Raw genomic sequence first — 20239 nt, forward strand, 5'->3', positions numbered from 1 at the left:
CTGGCCTTGCTCAGTGGCTGGATTTTGTTTAATTCTTTCTTCCCTACAGCCTCCTCCAACCCTGTGTGTGTGTGTGTGTGTGTGTGTGTTAATGTGAGAGTTCATGTATGTCTTGATGCTTTTGCACATGTATGCATATACAGAGAGGCCAGAGGTCAACACTAAGTGTGTCCTTAATTACTCTCTATGTTATATTTTAAAATACGGACTTTTAGCACATCTAGCTCACCGACTGGCTACACTAGCTGGCCATCAAGTTCTGGGGATCAGTCTGTCTCCATCTCCCAAATGCTAGGGTTCATCATGTCATATTTTATGGGGGTGCTGGAAAATCTGAACTGAAGTCCTCACGTGTGTGTAGAAGGCACTTCATTCATGCAGTCATCCACCTGATGTCCTCCTTCAGAAGTCTCTTTATCCTTTAGGGTGTTCTGGATTCACTGTTTGCCAAGCTGCCCAATGACACCTGTGTGCCCCTGGACTAGATCTCACATTTGGGAGGGAGCTGGGCCACTCAGTCATAAAAGAGATCATTTTCTAAATGAGCTAGTGTGGGCTTCTTTCAAGGATCGCTATGGTGCTATGGTCATGTGCCCATCTTTCTCCCATTAAATCCCCTTTAGTCACCTCTGTGCAGATGTCAGTGGATGCTTGAGATTCAGGTGTGCATCTGTGGTCATACTACAGAGATGGGGGGGCTCTTTGATGTCATTACCCTTCAGCTTCAGCCCCACCCAACCCCCCTAGAAACTTGGTCTGCTTTATAATTTTAGGGTCTGTTAATGAATGAACTTCAAAATTATTCAATAATAGCAAAGAGACATTTTGGAAAATTGAGCAAAGGAACAATAGCCATCTTGAAGCCTCTCCTAATAAAAACAGTGGTCATCATTTTGGTTCGTTCCTTCCAGCTTTTTTCACATGTGGAGTTAGTAAGACCCTGCACATACATACTTCTAATGAGAATTGTGCACTTTTCCATCAGATGTAGCAGGTGGCAGCTCAGGCAGTTAGTGGCTAGAGCTGACCTCTGGGCTGGGTGGAGACCTCTCAGTGTATCTTACGTGAGTCTGCAAGACTCCTGGCAGCGCTGTCCTGTTGCCTCTGAGGCTTTTCATGTAATCAGTCCTGGAGCATGATCCCACATCACTGGTGTCTGCAAAGAGAAGCGACTGAAGGTTCAATTTCCTAGACAAAGCACTTTTCCTAGCTTATTTTCTCAACACAAACAGTTACAACACTTACCATCTCACACGTGCCGAGGGTGCTCCTTTCCTCAGTGGCCTTTCTCTTGCTGTCTCACCAATCCTTGCCATAACCCTGCAATGTGCCCACTGTCATTTTTATCATCTATGGATGAGGCAGCAGAGATCTAAAGAGACTTACCCAAAGTCATCCACCTTACCGTCATGTGGCTCCTACCCTGATTTCTCTGGATGCTCTGCAGCCTGTTCTTTTGACATTCAGTCACGTCATTTTTCATCTGTTGGCTCTCCTGGATGCTTTTCTTAAACTCCCTCTCTCGCTCCCTCCAGGGGGCCGTGATAAGCGAGGCGGACCCATCCTGACCTTCCCTGCCAGAAGCAATCATGACAGAATAAGACAGGAAGACCTGCGGAAACTTGTGACGTATTTGGCCAGCGTGCCAAGGTAAGGTGAAGGGGAACCGTGTGTAGGGAGGGGGAGCTGAGCTGATGCCAGTGAGTTGAGAAAGCCACTGTGCCTGCCAGGGGCCCTTGGATTGGATTCTAATTGTTCCTGGAACATCGTCAGCCATTGTTCTCCACATTCCCATTTTTCCCATTGTTCCTGCTGGGGTTCATCTGGAAATGGTAACTGTGGGCAGAGGTGAGAATCCCAGGCTACAAAGACTTCTGTAGGGCCTGTGACAGGAGGTAGCCTGGCCTGGCTGGGAGGAATGGGAAGCTGCTGTTTACTTTCATGACAACTTCTGGCTGTCCCACTCTGGCTTACATGGTGGTTACTTTTACATTGTCTGACTCTAATTGTATGGCCCTTGGATTTGGGGACAAATAGCTTCTCTTGTGTCACTCACCTCGAAGTAGTACATGATTCAGTGTCAGTCCTGCCTTCTCGAACAGGGTGATATTGACAAAGAGGAAGGTAACGAGTGATTATTGAGGCAGCAAGTGAATCTCACTTTGTATGTATTAATTACACACACATGCACACATAACATATACACATGTAGATATATGTAATGCAGGTGTGATTAAATTTCACTGATGAAGAGATTGACTTCATCAATGAAGGACTCCTCCAGGGCAAAGAGTAATAATGAAAGATTGGGAAACGCTGTCTCAATGCCACCCTAGAGAGAGCTGGTGAAGGACATGCCACAGACATGGTTCGTGGCTTTGAGAAGGTAGAGAAGAGACTTTAACTAGTTAGAATGTAAGAGGCAGAAGAACCCTTAGGAACAGTCTGGGCAAACACATATGGTATATTTCAAATATAAGAGGGGGCTGACAGTGGATGCGAGTGGCTCTCAGGGATGCTGCAGAGGGGACATGCCCCTCCTGACTGCAGCACTGGTACCCATTCCTCATCTGTGATGCTATTTTCTGTCTCTTAGCCAGAGTGGGTGCCTGTGGAGTGTTGGTTGTGGGAGATAAGGTGGTGTCTTGGGCTTTCAGAATCTTCATTTTATGGGAGAATTAGTAAATTAGTCAAAGGAGCTATAAATTCTGCTCTGTCTTTGCAAGGAGACCTGGGATATTTTTGAATGTGCTGATTAAGTTCTTGAAGCAGGTGTCAAGCGAGGCAAGCAGCGCATTTCGGAAAGCTCCAGGGGAGGAAATGTGAAGGGGTTGGCGGATGATGATGGGCAGGTGGTAAAAGGAGTTTTAGGAGCAGTGTCACATGCTAACACACATGTTGAATGGAGTGGTGAGCCCCAGAGAGCTCCGAGCAGAAGGCCGTAAACAAACAGATGTGGGAAAGGATCTTTTTTTTTTCTTGATGATATCCACGGGGGTCTTCTGCTCCAGTGAAAGAACTTTGGATTATACCCAAAGAATGTTTAAAGTATGCGTGCATGAGAGTAAACTGGAGACTGAAAGAGTCTGGTGGTCTTTCGAGAGAAGAAATACTCCCGTCCGACTCTGAGCAAGGATGTGGTCCAAATAAGCTATGATTGCACGATATAATTTGGTAATTTAGCCTTGTAGGGCTAAGCAGTTTTAAGACGTGCCTTCCCCAAGTACTCTGGTAGGTGTGAGACAAGGCACTCTCTCTGGCCATTTACTGGGGCAGCTTTTGTGGGGACTCACGATAGACTCTCAGTTCTTTTAGAGTCCCAGGAGAAGCAAAGGATGCATTTTTCTTCCTCGGTGTTCATGGCATCCCTACAGCCCAGACAGGCTCATCCCTCCTGTAGAATAAAAGCTGAAGAGTTGCCAGAGCACACTTTCCCTCATCCTGACTTGCAAAGCAAGGACTGGGACAAAATGGATCTGAAGCAATTAAGAAAGGAAGAGATTTCTGCTGGGTAAAAGATTAAACCCCCAGAAGGGCTGGCTGAGAGGAAGGTCGTGAGAACAAAGGAGAGGTGACAGCCCTCTCTGCCAGGGGCATACTGCATGCTGCTCTCTGCCTCCCAGCATGGCAGTCTGTGCCCTCCCGCCACTCCAGGGCATATGGGCTCCTTGCAGTTTCCGGTGGGTGGGAGGCAGGAAAACCCCTGTTGTTATCTTCAGTAGCAAGAATTGTCTGTTGGCCTCCCCTCGAGGGGACCTGGACTCACTGGGACTGTGAGCAGCAGCTGCCATCTACCAACTAGTTGTGCCCACCAACCATTCCGTAATTCTGTTGTCTAGATACTCACACACCATCATTCATGGGTACAGAATCTACAGTCGAATTATTCTAAGGACCATGACGTGTGCTAGGAAGATGGAGAATTTAGTGTGCTGCTCTTCTGCCTAGTTGTGGCTTTGGGTGTGAAATGAAGCTAGATCCGGTGGATGATTCTGAGGAAAAGGAATTATTGATCCTGGGTCATGGTCCAGAATGCTGGAAAGAGTAGGTTTCGGTTTTTGAGATGAAATATTTATTATAGGCCACTGTGCCCAAGTCTGTAGGTGCTATTTGATATCCATTTATTCGTGCCCTTATTTATTATTTAACAAAATATTTATTGACTCTATATGCCAGGCAGATTGAGGATTCATGGTTAGCAGGAGGAGACATACTAAGGAAAGTAGAAGCCTGGGTGTTTCTCTACAGAATCCAAATAACAGGAAAGAGCAGTGGAGACATGGCTGTACCGGAGCATAGAACTGAACCAGCTAGCAGAAGACAAAACAAGATGGGAAACTGAGAGGTAGAAGGATCTGGACCGTAAGGGACCAGCCTGCTTAGGAAAGATGATTAACAGCAGTTGTAATGAATAGAAATCATGCTGTGTGCTGTGCAGGGATGCCATGTCAAGGCCACTGCATCCAGCTCTGCAACATCATGCTGTGTGCTGTGTAGGGATGCCATGCCAAGACCACTGCATCCAGCTCTGCAACATCATGCTGTGTGCTGTGTAGGGATGCCATGCCAAGACCGCTGCATCCAACTCTGCAACATTACCCTTGTCAGTCTCATACACCAGGCTGAGTACTGTCAAAGTAGCCACACTGTGGCATCCACCAATGGGAGAAGAGAGAAACAGTCCCTGACTTGGTCAGAGGTGCTGCCCTAATGAGGAAGGAGCTAGGTAATTTATTAGTGCATCCCTAGTACAAGACAGAGATCAGGACTCAAGGGAAGAACCTGTCCAGCTGGGAGCTGTCAGCAGCGGTGCTCTGCCTCTCCTAAGATCAGTGGACACTGGACAGTTTTCCGGGAGGGATGCTGTAGAAAGAATGGCTCGGCTAAAACAGACTGTGTTTCTAAGTCTCTTTCCTGTCCTGAGTTCTAGGTTGCTATGATATGAAAATGTATGCCCCATAAAATCCAGAATCTCAAACCAACAGTCACATCCTTCTCTGGCTCCCTAAATAATGCATTACCTGGCATCTTGTCTATATCTTCAGTCCCAAGACAACTGCTTTCTGGTCTCCTAAGACTCTTGGTGTGACTTTTTGGGGCATACCTGGGGTCAGAGATCAATCAAGGGTGTAACAGTTCACATCAGTTCTAAGCTACTCTTTCAGGGAACTTCTTGAGATGAGGTCTTTTCTCATCCTGCTTCTGATGAGTTTGGACATCCACACTTTGAGTCTCTTCTAGGCATCTTGTTCTGAGAAATCATAGGTTGTGGAAGACCTTGAAAGTCTTCCCTTCCACTCACCAACTTCAGTACGTACGTACTGATTGTCTACTATGAGCCAGGCCATAGGCAGGAAACATCACAAGCTCTCATGGAATCTTCTCTCACTTATCTACCTTTTATTGCCCTTCTGGCCTGCTATCTGCGTGTACTTACTTGAGTGTGAAAGGAGTGGAAAGGAAAAACTGAGACATGATCAGTCGATGAGTGTCCCCCAGAGTTGAGAGATAGGGTTGAAAATGAAAACTGGGAATAAGCAGGTGTCCAGGCATCGTCCACAGTGCAGACTGATGGCGGCTGGCCGTACGCTTGAGGTAGCCGTGAAGCTTGTTTCTGTCACAGCGACTTGCCCCTTTTCTTCTTCACTGTTATCCCGCTTTGTCGCGATCATCTTTTTGCTGTTCCTAAGGTACCAAATGCTTCAATTCTGCTCCTAGCAGTGCTGCCAAGATGCTGAGTGTTGTGTCAAGGAATGCAAGTGTCATATCAGCGAGGAGAGATGACAAGAGATTAGCACGGGTTATTCTTGAATGCCAGTCAAACCAAAGTGCCTTTTTTTGTAGCTTTATTATTTGATAATATTTGCACCTCGTCTTCTATTGATTCTAGCAAAAGATAAATTGGGCTTAAAGCCAGAACTGTCTTTGTGCTACATCACTGAAAAATAATTATAAGCAGAAAGGACCAGAAAGACAGCTAAAGGAAGAGGAGGAGGAATTGCAAAGGTTTCTTCTACTGTTTTTAGCATGAGAGAGCGGAAGCTATCCGAAGTGTCACTACCACAAGCACGCTGTTATTAGGACCTGTCAGGGAGTGCTGTTGTGCCCTGTCCTTTATTCTGGGACCATCAATTAAAGAAAGGTACAGGGAGAAATTGAAGTGATGAAAGGCCAGGAAAAAGGACCAATCAGAATAGTAGGTCACTGTTTATATTTACATTTGCCTAAAAATTATGTGTTAAAAGCCACTTTAAGTGTTTTTGTTGCCTGGGTCGAAGGTTTATTGTTTCTGTTACATGTTCTGCATCTTACACATATTTTTCAGCAATATCAGTGAAGTGTTCTTTTGTTAGCTGTTTGTAACATCAGTCCCAAAGAGCAAATGATGTTCTGTTATGTGGCTAAGGGACATAAAACCACAGAAGTAGCTGCCACTGTTAGTCATCACCTTCCTCAGCGTGGCACCAACCTTTGCAGAACAGGTGGAGAGGTATCACATACACAGCTTCAGTCCTCAGTTCTACCACAGAAACGTGGCCTCAGCTTGCAGAGTTTAAGACATCGAGGGGCAGCTTATAAAGATGTGAGGAGGCTTGGGGAAAACACTGGGATTTGAAACAGCAGCTGTAGGACAATGTGAGTCTTTCTAGGCCTGAGGGGGTATGCTTTGGAAGGAACAGAAAGGCTCCAGAGCCATGGGTTTTGGGGAGAGATGTCACTAGTACATAGTGACTTCCTGGTGGGAAGGGGATAAGGACTTGATATCATGGCCTTATTCTCCTCTGTTCTCCTGCTTGCTGTTGTCTGAGTGCTCCCAGAAGTCAGGTGGCAAGGGAGCCTACAGATGTAGTTGATACAGCCCAGCCTTCTAAGACCTTGCCTAGTGTAGAGTGAGCTTTTGGGGTGCCAATGGGAGAGATGTGGCCTAGGATGAGACAGGGGCATGGGGCAGTGCAGGGGACTGACCTGCATGGCTATTCCACTTGTCTTAGTCCAGTATTCTAATGCCTGATTTGGAATTACCTCATCAAGGTGTTGTGAAGAAAGCTTTCGGTCACCCAATAATCACTGCTCTCTTCCCCAAAGGAGGCATCAGTAGTAATAATTTTAAAAATATATGAATGAGCACACAGCAATACATGCTATTTAAAAAAGAATGGATATGCTGAACATGAGCATTGCAAAGCATGGTAGTGGAATAAGCTCTTCACTCCAGCCTTCAATTTGAAAGGCTGAGCGTGACCTCCACTGTTGATGCTTCCCATAGCTGCTTCCCCCTCCGGCATGCCCTCAGATACAGCCACTGCCTGGAGCTTTGTGTTCATTTTCCCCTTAACCTTTTTTGGTATAGTTTACCCCAATTCCCATAGTCCAGTCTTGTTTTGCTTGTTTTGGAGCTCAGCGAAGTGATATTGCTAGTACCATATTCAGGTTTCTGTGAGTAGCTTTCCTGACGAGAGTAGTAAGCCAAACATGGACAAATTTTCAACTCCGATTCAGAATGAAAAAGAAACAATTCATAACCAAATTATTAATAGAAAATTAATGTGGCACTGAAGTGTCCCTTGAGAAGTTCCTCTTAGTTAACTCAAACAAGGAAAATCGATCCTGATTACTTTTTTTAGTACTTTAAAGAGGTGCTATAATTGATATCAATATCAAAGAATAAGTGGAATTCTTTTCAATTCATTGATTGCTATTAAGTGAGTAAAGGTTGCCAAGTGCTGACTTGGTACAGAGGGTAGATTAGATTCTCCTTCTGTGGCCTGCAAGAGTCCAGCATGCGCAACACCTGAGGTCGGTGCTGGGTGCAGAGCTGAGCTCAGTGCTGTGGGCTTGCAGCATGGGGCACCCCAGTGTTGTTGCCTTGGGGTGGGGTTGGGGGAGACTTTACAGCATAGGAGACTCTGGTTTTAAACTCTTGGGAATGGGGCAGCCCAGACAGAGGGAAGGGCTCAGGGCAAGGGCAGAGTGAGACAGGGAAAGTCACATTTTCAAATTACGTTTCAAAAGCCCAGGATAGAAACATAAGGACTTTTGAGAATGGCAGAAAGGAATTCCATAGGTCCAGTTAAGAAGTTTTCCTGATAGGCATTCATATGGGGAACAATTAAAGTTACATTTTAGAGGGTTGGCTTTGGAAGCTGAATGGAAGATGGGATGGAGAAGGCTGGGGCATGGATGGTTGTATTAATATAGATGCAAGATAATAATAATGGCTGACATTTATGAGTCCGTACTAGAGCAGCCACAGGCACTGCCAGAAGGAATTTACAAACCTTGACTTAATTCTCACCGTGCCTTGAGGTTATGTTATTATCATTCCCAGTTCACTTAAGGGGAAACTGAGGCCTGGGGAGGTTAAGCGACTCACCTGTTGGGGCACAGCCTATGGTATAATTTGAAGCTGGATGGTCTCTAGTATCAAAGCCTGTGTTTTATGCATCAAAGAGACGAGGAAGCCAGAGCAAAGGGTGTGGCTGTGGTGACAGTGCAGGGGACTGACTGACAAGTGAGAGGTGGGCTCAAATGTGGCTAAGACCAAATTGGGGAAGAAGAGGAGGAAGGATGGAGCTGGGGCTATGTGATAATTGTGGGCTGCAACCGTCCATCCTTCCAACCTGCGCCCCCAAAGTTCTCTGTGGAAGCTGGGTGTAAAGGTCACCGGGGCAGGAAATGCAAGTGGTGATTGCCATACAAACCTAAGCTTCTGGTGGCCAGGGTTGACTTGTGGCCGTGGTAGTTTGGGACACTGGAGAGGGTAGGTGTTTCAGAGTTTCTCCCTCGTGTTCATGTTCAGTCCCAGACAAGCAAACTCAGTTTGTTTATGCTCAACTGTGGAAAACACCAGATTGCACCAACGGATGTAGGGAAACCGTAAAAGCAATTAAACTGTAGGATTATTTAAGGAGATAAAGGCTGTCAGTAGCAGGGGACCCCCTCCTCGCCCTGTCCTCCCTGCACAAGCGCAAATCCAATGGGTAGGGTGTGCCGTATGATAGTGAAGTAATGGTCTCCCTGCTCTTTTTCCTTCGGTCTCAGGGGGGTCCTTCACACAGCTACCTTCCTGTTTCTACCTTCTGCACTGTTCTGAGGTCAGGCACATGTTTCTGGACTTAGTCAGCTGATAAGCAGCTTGAGGTTGGTTCACGCCTGTGATCTGTCTATTGCCGTAGGACTTGGCAGGTCTGCACAGCCCTGGTGGGGCCAACTGTTGCTGGGCCAAGAATGAAAAGAAACAGGTTGAAGGGAGGAAGGGAAGAATGGAGCAGAATGCTTCAAACACAGAGGCAGCATTTGTGACTCCCTGGAGAAGGACAGCTCAGGCGAGCTGAGACAGAAACCATGTGGCAATGAGTTACTGTGAGGAGCAGCCTTGAGTATCCCAAGAACCAGCAAGTGCCTTCAGGAGATAAATCAAAGGCTCAGCTCTGCGTGTCAGAATCCTAGTAGAGGGATTGTTGCGTCGGCTCCATGTGTCTTCCATGTGCCTCGCAGAGGGGACTCTGGGGATTGCCACTGACCTTGTGGAAGGACATAGTGTGCTAGCCGAGAGAGCAGGCTTGTGAGAAATCATGGGCATTGGTGCAAATTCTGTGAGGACTTCTGGCCCAGAGGAGCTGCGCTCTGCAGGAGTGTGTGTGCCCACTAACCTTTTGCTTGCTTATGAACCACAGTGTGCCTGAAGGTTCAGTGGGATAAGACACAGAAACAGCTCAGCCCCAAACAGCTGACTGGACGTGGCAAAGCCTTGCCATGTTGTTCCTTGCACTGCTCCCTCAAAGTTAGGGGTGGAGCTATGCTTGTGTTGTGGTGGTGAAGCTATAGGCTAAAAACGTAGACTAGGCCTGTAGTAAATGGTGAAGGAATACGTATCTACGTCTAGTGCCCTCTTTGGTTTTTTTTCTTTACATTGAAACGTATTTATAAAGTATTTTTAATTTAAAGCATGGAAAAATGAAAATCTTTTGGAAAGCATTTATAACTCTAGAGATCTTATTATCTAGAGATAATGAGAGTTAATATATCGTCAGATTTCTTCCTTGTGTTGTAGAGCTTCTATAAAACACAGGGAATCCTATCATTCATCCTATTTTCACTTAGTTTTATACCACAAGATAGTTCCTTAACATCGTGAAGTTGTATCATGGGATGTATCATATTTAAATTAACTCTAGCAGAAGAGTCTTAAGTTAGGCTTCCTGTTGCTGTGATAAGCACACTGTGACTTGGGGAGGAAAGGGTTTATACCAGTTTACCTTGCAATCACAGTCCAGCATGAAGGGAAGTCAGGACAGGAACTCAAGCAGGAACCTGGAGGCAGGAAGTGAGGCAGAAGTCATGGAGAAGTGCCGCTGCTTCCTGGCATGTTCAGCTGACTTCCTTACATAATTCAGGCCCGCCTGCCCAAAGGGAGCATCACTTGCAATGAGCCGAGCCCTCCCACATTAATCAGCGATCAAGGAAATGGCCACAGGCTTGCTTGCCCACAGGCCAGGCTAATGGCGGCATTTCTCACTTGAGGTTTCCTCTTCCCAGACGACTCTAGCTTGTGTCAAGTTGGCAAAGCACTAGCCAGCATAATAAGACATCTAAATTATTTCTGAAACTTCGCTGTCGTAAGTAATCCTTCTTAAACATTATATATGAACCTTGTCTACAGCTTCAGTGGCTTCTTTCTTTCTGAATTTTTGAGATCGTAATACAATCACAACATTTTCCCCTTCCCTTTCCTCCCTCCGAACCATCACATAAACCCTTCCCCTCACCACTCTCCTTCAAATTCATGACCTCTTCTCTTTCTAATTGTTATTGCATACATAGACACCCATATTCCTAAACAGAACCTGTTGGATCCACACAGTGCTACCGCTAACTGTATGTGATGTCCAGGCTGACCACTGTGCACTGGCCAACCAGTTGGTATACTCGGAGAAGGTCAGTTCTCCTGTCCCCAGCTTTCCTCAGTTGCTTATAGATGTAAGTGGTTTCTTTGCTATAGATTTGTGGCAGTCGTGGAAATATTTGTTAAGGTGGGTAAGACCACATTGCTTTCAAGATTCCCACCTTGTACTCCCAGTATGAGTTGCTTCAACTTTGAATTCTTACTTTGACACAAATGTAAGTGTAGCTGTTCACTACTGCCCAGGAACCACGGTCCGTTGTTTCCAACATCATGAAGAAAATCCAACACACATTACACAGCGAGGCTCTGTTCCTGCTGTGTAAGGCTAAGGGGAATGTCACAGGACTTGCCCCTTCTGGCAAAGGTGTTTGTTTGTTTGTTTGTTTTTTTAAAAAACTTTCTTAAAATAGCATGACCTTTTAACAGAGACCTCACAGAAGTGTTTCGAGCTGCTGTGACATGTAGCAAAGGCCAGACTATTGTGTCCTTGGTGAACCGTGAGCTTTCCCTCCGTGTGTTTTAGCTTGTCAGCTGGTTGAACAGTCAATCCCCGGCTTGGCTCAGTGAAGCTGTCAGCCTCCTCTCTGCCCAGCTGAATTGGTGGCCTCATATGCCCTCTCTCAGGAAAGTGGGGCCTCCTGGGAGTTCATCTCTGGGCAGCTCAGGTGTGATCCTTAACTCTTTTAGCCCACTGGAGTCCTTAGTTCACCAAGAGCAGGCTGCTTAGGAGGCCAGAGTGTCTGCTGTAATCTTGATTAGGCGAGCATCAGTGTCAGATGGAATAAGACCCAATGCAGTCAGGCCTTCCTAATGTTCATGGTGGTCAGACTGATTTGAATTTACCTAGGAATCATCTGGTGAGGGGACTGCAAACAACGGAACCCTTGAATACAGATGCTGAGAGACAGCCTAGCAACAAGGGGGTTGGTTTCTTGTTTGCTGTTTGTTTGTTTGTTTGTTTGTTTGGTGGGTTCCAGATTTGGTCCTACTTTCCTTCCCCCATTTCAGGGACATTTACAGCATGTTTCCCATTCATTACTTTCCACACTCACCAATGGTTAGGTCTCATGCTGTGCCCTTTGCTGGTCTTCCTATGCTGTACCCTTTGCTGGTCTTCCTATGCTGTGCCCTTTGCTGGTCTTCCTATGCTGTGCCCTTTGCTGGTCTTCCTATGCTGTGCCCTTTGCTGGTCTTCCTATGCTGTGCCCTTTGCTGGTCTTCTTATGCTGTGCCCTTTGCTGGTGCTGGTCTTCCTATGCTGTGCCCTTTGCTGGTCTTCTTCCTATGCTGTGCCCTTTGCTGGTCTTCTTCCTATGCTGTGCCCTTTGCTGGTCTTCCTATGAGTAGTATTTGTTTTCAAGCATCTGTGGGATACTGATGCTTCACAACACTGGTTTTGTATCCAGGCTGCCTTTATTAGGTACTTTTTGGTAATTCAGGTGTGCTGCCACCAAGTGGTAGAGTACCTCTTCTCAGCTACACGGGAGAGTATGAAGAGGCTCCAGATTAGTAACATTCTGTTCTCTGCTCATCAGGGATTGTGTTTTCCAGCTTTACTTTAAAAAAATATTAAATTCTAACAGTTAAATAGCCATATTTAAAAATTAAAAATATGTTTAACACAAGTTTTCTCTGATAAATAGTAAATGCAAATAAAATGTTGTATGTGGAAATGACTAGCTTAGATACACAATTGCCAGCTGAAATGGGGCATTTTATAATGATGCTATTTGGGAGTAGATATGTTTAAAGGAAGCATTTATGTAATAATGCCTACCTTTCTTTTATAAAATCATACTTTGAAAATTTAAAGAAAAGCGAAACTCGCTACCGGCTTGTCTTTAGTCTTAGCAGAGGGGAAGTGCTCTGGGCATCGTTATCTCTCAGGATGCCCACAGTCTTCATCACCATCGCCAGCAACCACAGAGCTGGAGGTGAAGTCTTAGTTTGTCTTTTCAAATCCTTCCTGTCAAATGCTACTTTCCTTCTTTGCACATGGAAGACAAGAACACAAGAGAACATACTTTCCCGGTTTCCTACGCTCCTCCCCTCTACTGAAAGTGTTTGCCCACCACCTCACGGTGTCTGGAGTTGCCTTAGATGAGATATGTTCTACATATGTTCTTCATATGTTCTACAAGTCTCCCTCATCTGCCTAGTAATGTCCAAGAACAAATACTTGAACAAAATTTGAAAAAGACCATTGAGCCTAGAGAGTTTGTCACAGGGAGAAGGCCTGGTCTCTCTCACGAGATCAGATTGGCCATAGGACATGTGCTCTTGAGAACAGGGAAAGCTTTGCAGCGTGGCTCTTGCTATTCATCTCCGAGTTTGCAGAGCACCACGATGAAGGGCAGGACCTCATTCCTAGACTCCTCGGAAACAGGAATCTTGTGAGTGCGAAGTCGCCAGACTAGGCCTCCTTCAGGATATCCCGCGCCCCTGTCAGGGTCTGCAAGGAATCTGGGCCTCTTGCTGGGACGAAGCCTGCACAGGCCTGGAGGCAGCAGGCGTGGTCTGTCTCATGGAGGAGGTGCTGCTGTTTCTAAACTGAGCGAGGATGACAGCCAGTTCTCCGGAGCCCAGACGGAGCACTCTTGTCAGCGCGTGACTCAGCGAGGACAAATATGTTTCCGGATAATGTACTGACATAATCCCAGTGTGTGTCCTGATGGCCCTGCCTCTTCTCTCCCAGAGGCTCCTTTCCTCCCAAACTCCCAGTTGCATTAGGTCACGTGAGGACCAGGTCTGGTTTGGGGAGCTCAAAAACCCTGATGCCAAAGCATTTTCTCCCTCACGTCTCTTGGACTGTTCTGTCCACAGCTGGAATTTTATCTGTCCCCATCACCAGTCATTCATGTGCTGGTTTTTGGCGTGGTGCCTGAGCCAAGGTTTGAAGCTGTGACACACCCCATCCTGGTTCCCTGAGGGAAGAGAACATTCTCGATTTCCAGATTGGGATGTGGGAAGACCTGGCTTTCCAACTGGTCAGCTGAAGAGAAACTCCCTGTCATAGTCCTTGCAATAGGGACAGCCCTTCCTGCAACTGCCCAGCCCTGACCACGATGAGTTGCTTTCTCGGTTCTGGGGGTGTGAAGGACAGTTGCTTACATACACCAACCCTGAGGGGGTCAAGTGATCCTATGGTCTCTTCAGCTTGTTCTCAATTACAGACTATTTAGAATAGTTTGGGGGCACCAGTTTTTGCCTTCAGGAAGGATCATGGTCTGGTCATGTGTCCAAGATCCAGGAGAAAGAGAAAACCAAAATGTGTCCAAGGCAGCAGTCAAGCTTACTAGTTACATGGAAACTCTCTCTTTGGCCTGTTACACACGGATGTGAGTAGTAATCACACTGTTACTATTTTAGATTAAGGTACGTTTTTCCATCCTTCTGACCTACCTGGTCAGACAGGCAGATGGAGAAACCATAGTGACTGGGCCCAGGCTTGCTGAGGAGGGCTGGGGAGGCAGAGGGAGAATTCAGAGGCTGTGGTTCTTGGTTTCCAGATTTCTTTTTCATCCATTGCTTTGGCTATTTCATTTCTGCTTCATGTTTTGAGTAACCCAGAAGAAAGGATAGAGGCTGTTGTCCTAGGCAGACCTGTCAATTTCCATCCCACCCATCCGTGGATCCACCCCTCTGCCACCTCCTAGAATCCCAGAAGTGAAGTGTCCAAGGCGGTCTTCTCTTGGAGAGGGAGGCTTCCTCCCCATCACATCCCAGGCCAGCTGCCAGTATGTGTTCTCCTTCGTGAATTCAAGTTGTTTCAGAGCCCTGCTGAAATGACCTTGCCGATGACAAATATGGCATCTGGGTCATGCAGCAAGTCAGTGGCCTTTTGGGGATGAGGGGACATCTTCTTCAGGAGGCTTCATACTGTCCTCACACGGATCCTGAGTTCTTTGTGATGTCCTTTTGCTACGGCGGTGCCCTTTTGGCATCTTCAGGATGGGAAGTCTTTGTCCTTCCTGGCCATACTTTATTTGCACATCTGTATTTATTTAAAGGCAGCTTTGGAGATGATATGTGGATGAGAAGTTCCACTGAGTGAGTTTGGACCTCTGACCTGCCACTTGATGACCACACATGGAAACACTGGATGGAAGTCTGATGCCTGGGTCACTGCTGTCTGATACTTTACCTTCCCTCATTCAGGGAGAGAAACTGAAATGGCCACTCGCTGCTCTTGGCATTTGTAAGCAGCCTCTTCTGGGTGAGGTTAGGTAATGAGTTTTGAAGAGCTAGGAAGCACCAATGTTCCTTATTTGGCCAACATTTCGGGTTTCTGTGAGTCAGGCTCGGTCCTGGCAAACCTGGGGAGTTCAGCTGGCAAAGGGTACATCCTTGCCCTGTAAGTGGACAGAAGCGCGGTAAGTCTTAATCGCTGCAGCCTGTGCTAGAATCACTGGGGTTGGGGGGCAGGCACTGAAGAGTACACAGCCCCACCCCACACAAGTCCATTGGAATCTCCCGGACTGTCCAGTTTTCTGACATTGAAACACAACAGTTTACAGACTTGTATTGGGCTTCACTCAGCTATCCTTGGCTGCTTGTGGCCCATAGGCTGCATGCTAGACACTCTTTACAGGCCGATTTAAGGTTCTGAGTTTCAGGTAAAGCATCATTTTATACTACCCTGCCTCCCCCTCTGGCCTTTACTTTACAAGAGATTCAGAGACAAAAGATGGATTGTTGCATGACATAGAAAAGACACCAACTGGAGCTAAGGAGGTGGCTCGACCAGCCTGAAGACCTGTGCTCCGTCCATAGCATCTACTTTAAAAACAATGGAGGCAGAGACTAGCTGATGCCTGAGGCTCTCTGCCAGATAGCCTAGCCTACTGGGCACACTCCAGGCCAATGAGAGACACTGTCTCAAAAACTCAAAAGTACATAGGGAGCTCCAGAAGCGTGATAACCAATGTTGACCGGTGGCATCCACACATATGAGCACATTTATGCAAGTGCTCCCGGACACCCACATACAGGTGCACTTATATGAACATACACAGACACTTATAACGCCAAACCTTTAGAATGATGACTGGTAAAGGGGACAGTCTCCCAGTGAAGCAAAGCAAAAGCAAAACCAAATGTTTGGATGAAATAGTATGGTTCCCCGGGTGGCCTCAATGGCAGCTATATCACATCCCAGTGGCCTCGCAGTGACCCAGCGGAGAGACATCTGTGACAGGCACAGGGAGTCCACTGGTCCTACTCTTCCCCTTGGAGAAACAGTCATAGAGAGGCCCTCTTCTGTGAAGGACGGCCTAGAGAGCTGTTTGCGGGAGCAAGCATTCATTACTGGCAGCGCTCCCCAGAGAATGGCTCATGGCTCCAGAAGGCAGGGCCTCCTCCAGTGTTCCTGTTTCTACTTCTGAGTATACAGATGACAAAAGCTCAGAGCAAGTGCTAATGTGTCCTTAACAGTTTTCTCCAACGCCTGCTGATTGCTGGTTGTTTAGAGAAGCAGCTATGGCCTGGTTTGGGGCCATCAGCGGAGAACTGGCAGCACTCGGTGAGGAGCAGAAAGCAGGATCCGTGGATGCAGAGGCCAGAGCCAGAGCCTCTGTGCTTCCGAGGGTGCTGTCGAATTCCAACAGGGCCCAGGGCAGTGGTTCTCCCTTTCTCTTTCAGTTCACTCTGTTTATGGGAGGATTTGAGGAGCACGGGAGCAGCGCAGAGCCAGGGGAGTGGAAAGTGAAGGGTTTGTTTGAGGCTACCATTTCCTCCTTTCCCTGCTCTCTGCTCATGGTGATGTCTCCAAGTACAGAAGTCCAACCAGGAGCCGTAGAAAGATCTCTCCAGATTCCTCTGTACCTAATCTGCAGGTGGCATTCTTGTAAGCAGCTGGCATTACACAGGGAGTCCTTAATGTGAATTGTCCTTCCTCTCTGAACCCATCCCTCAGTGATCAGGCTAGCCTGTGAATTTGTTACCATCCCCGGACAACTTGATGAATAGGTCCAACGTACAGAACAGATCAGCTCTGTTCTGCCTCAATCAAAACACACTGGTCTTTCCTGTGCTCCACACTAGTATTCACACACAGACACCACACACACACACACACACACACACACACACACACACACACCACTGCAACAAAGCAGCCCTGGTGACATATGCACAGGAGCACAGCCCTGACTCCTCTGCTGGTCAGCTAGAGGGGAGTTTGCTGCTGATCTCTTACCCTCAGCCATCACCAGGATGTATTTGTGTTTTCTTTATTGCAGTAGCTATTTACAGTGAGAATCCCAGACATTCATGGGAACAAGGTGAATCTCAGGTGGCATAGTGGCTGGAACAAAAATTGTCAGACCAGAGTAGAGTGAAAACCAACTGATGATGGCCTTACGGTGGCACCATGGAGAGAGATCAGGGTAGCCCTGACTCCTGCGTTGGGGCTTTTGTAAGTCCATAGGTTACACCAAACATCTATGATTTCTTAGCCATACAATGGGGGTATTATTACCTTCAACTGAGTTTCATGCGAGGGATAAATTACGTTTGTATATGAAGAACTTACTATACACAGAACCTCAGATAATCAGTGAACGTTAGCTTTTATTAACATATGAATTCTCACTTTTACTAAACCAGTTGTTTCATATCGCGGTGTTTGGGATCTGCTTGATGTCTCTCCAGCCTGAGGTTTCATCTTGACGATGTATCTCTCCAGTCCAGTGTGGCTACTGGTCCCCTACTCTCTTGCTAGACTCCACTCTTCCTGTCACCTGCTTGGTGGCAGAGCAGCAGCACCCAGGTGGTCTTCTGCCCCAAGGATTTTGCATGGGCTCTTCTCTCTTCCCGAGTTCTTTTCTTGGTCTTCCCTTAGCTAGTACTTCTCAGTGTCTAGGTCTCTGTTCTCCAAGCAACTTTCCCTGAGTATCTGAGGTCTTAAGTGTTATGCATTCTCTTTAACTGCAGTCTTGTGTCTATCACTCCTTCTAGAATATAACATTCATGATTCTGTCTTTGCCCACATTTATATTCCAAATCCCTAGAATTAGGCCAGCTACAAAATCAGTGTCAATAAGTACTCATTAGGTGAATAAATTAATGCATAGTATGTATATTTAGGTGACAATGTGTTTCTTAAGAACACCTTCGTAGCGAGGTCCTCCTTTTAATTTTTCACTTTTTTCATTGTATGTGTACATGTGCATATACATATATGTGTACTTGTGTAGTTACAAGGTGTGTGTGTGTGTGTGTGTGTGTGTATAAGCCAGAGTCCAACCTCCAGTGGCATTCCTCAAGGTGTGTGTGTGTGTGTGTGTGTGTGTATAAGCCAGAGTCCAACCACCAGTGGCACTCCTCAGTTGCCTACCCTGTTTTCTTGAGATAGGCTCTCTCATTGGCCTGAAGGTTGCCAAGTGGGATAGGCTGGCTGACCAGCCAGCCTCGGGGATCCTTCTGTTTCCTCCTTTTCTAAACTGGGATTACAAACACATGTCATCACACTTCACTTTTTAAGTGGATTCTGGGGGATCAAACTCGGGTCCTCATGCTTGTGCACTTTACTGCACCCCATCCCTAAGTCTTCCCTTTGAAGTCACATCAATCTATATAGGGACATAGATATAGACCCCTCAGGGCCTGCCCATTGTTATTCAGGTGACAGGTGTCTTGCCAGGTAAATGCGAGTTTAGAACATCCCCCCAACTAGTAGAGATGAGGAGGAGGGGTGCATCCTATGAGAGAACTGTCTGGAGGAGAGTCTTGTCAATTGAGTCTGAAATGTGATTAGAAGTTCTCTAGGCAGAGGTGGGTTTGGAGTGGGCAAGAACAGATAGAGGGATGAAGGGCAAGTGTACCGCAGAGGTAAACTAACGGTGGTTGGGAGAGGCAGGAGTAACATGGTGTCTGTTTTATGGGGCAATGACCGCTGTGACGCGGGAGATCTGGGAAGAAGAAGAGGTAGTATTAAGATCTAGTCTTTGGTCACATGAGTGTTAGTCAGATCCAGAGTGGTTCACTAAAGTGGCCAGGAGAGAATCTGGTGAGACAGGTGGGCTTTGCTCAGAGCTCGCCTGGGATGGAGTGCAGGGGTCAATGGTTAGGAAGTGAGAGAGGAGGAAGTGGTACTTGGCTTCCTAAATCAGATTGTACCCAGTGTGAGGCCATAGTGTAGGGTTGCCACTGATGGGTACCCAACGCTGCTGTCCAATTACCAACATGACTATGGCTTGAGACGCCTAGTCCTCACTCCCCAGGCTAAGGCCATTGAGTATTCTAACTCATGAAACTAGGCTGTGTGACAGTGGTAGCTAAAACACTCAGAGAAGCAAAATTGGTGCTGACAGATGAGTCATGTAAGTGAATGAATGAATAGGAGTGGGCTGAAGAGCAGGAGTCAAGCCTCCTGCCGAGACAAAGCACTGGCAGAACCGCTTGTGAGGACTGGCTTCAGCTGTGGCCTTCTCAGCTGGAGTCTTTGCTAAGCATAAGAGGCCACTAAGAATAGAAGGGCCACTGTCACAGTTCTGTTCATTTACTCCTCATCTACCCACCAGCTAAGCACTCTCCTGGATCCTTCAGACGTGGCACCAGATGTGGATGAGACCTAAGAGATCCCTGGAGAGATAGCCAGGACTTGGTCTAGCAATTGAGATGAAGCTACCAGGACACAGATCTATGGGGAACAGACACACCACCATGATTCTGTGGTCGTGTAGATCAGTAGAAGGGGAACGAGCTACTTCAGCAGTGTCTGAGCTCAGTCAGCCATACCTGGTAAAGACCAAGTGGCAGCATCCCCAGCCTACAGAACCAGAGGCATTTCATAAGGTCAGGAATTCTCCCAAGCCTGTGCTGGTGACAGTGGGCTTTATTCTCCAGTAAACGAGAATAGGGAACTGCAGAGAAAGTGTGCTGATAGGTTCCCATGGCAGATGTTTTGACTGTGTGTCACTGTTGCTCTGTCTGATGTGGTTGTGTGGCACATGTGGCTTTTAATGTGCATCCTAGTATCTGATTTAGGCAAAGTGAATCTATCATTAAACTCTCACATACCACACCAAAAGACATGGTATCATTGGTTTTTGTTTTAGTTAGGGTTGCTATTGCTGTGAAGAGACACCATGACCATGGCAACTCTTATAAAGAAAAATATTTAATTGGGGGTAGCGTATAGTTTCAGAGGTTTAGTCCATTATCATCATGGCAGGAAGCATGGTGCTGGAGATGGAGCTGAGAGTTCTACATCTTCATCTGCAGTTAGCAGAAGGAGACTATGCCCCACCCTGGGTGTAGCTTGAGTATATGAGCTCTCAAAGCCTGGCCCTGAAGGACATATTTCCTCCAACAAGCCCACACCTACTCCAA

At 46.8% G+C, this 20239-nt stretch overlaps 1 protein-coding gene across 8 annotated transcripts in view; it reads left to right on the top strand.

Annotated features, from left to right (window-relative positions):
• Kalrn (kalirin RhoGEF kinase) overlaps positions 1–20239 on the top strand; it is a 589603-nt gene that overhangs the window by 181703 nt on the left and 387661 nt on the right. For all 8 annotated transcript variants that reach the window (XM_038346659.1, XM_038346661.2, XM_038346663.1 and 5 more), the window contains exon 3: positions 1536–1650. In XM_038346659.1, the coding sequence (XP_038202587.1) occupies positions 1536–1650 (115 nt within the window). The remainder of the gene's footprint in view (positions 1–1535; positions 1651–20239) is intronic.

The sequence above is a fragment of the Arvicola amphibius genome, chromosome 10, assembly GCF_903992535.2.
Source record: "Arvicola amphibius chromosome 10, mArvAmp1.2, whole genome shotgun sequence".
NCBI lineage: Eukaryota > Metazoa > Chordata > Mammalia > Rodentia > Cricetidae > Arvicola > Arvicola amphibius.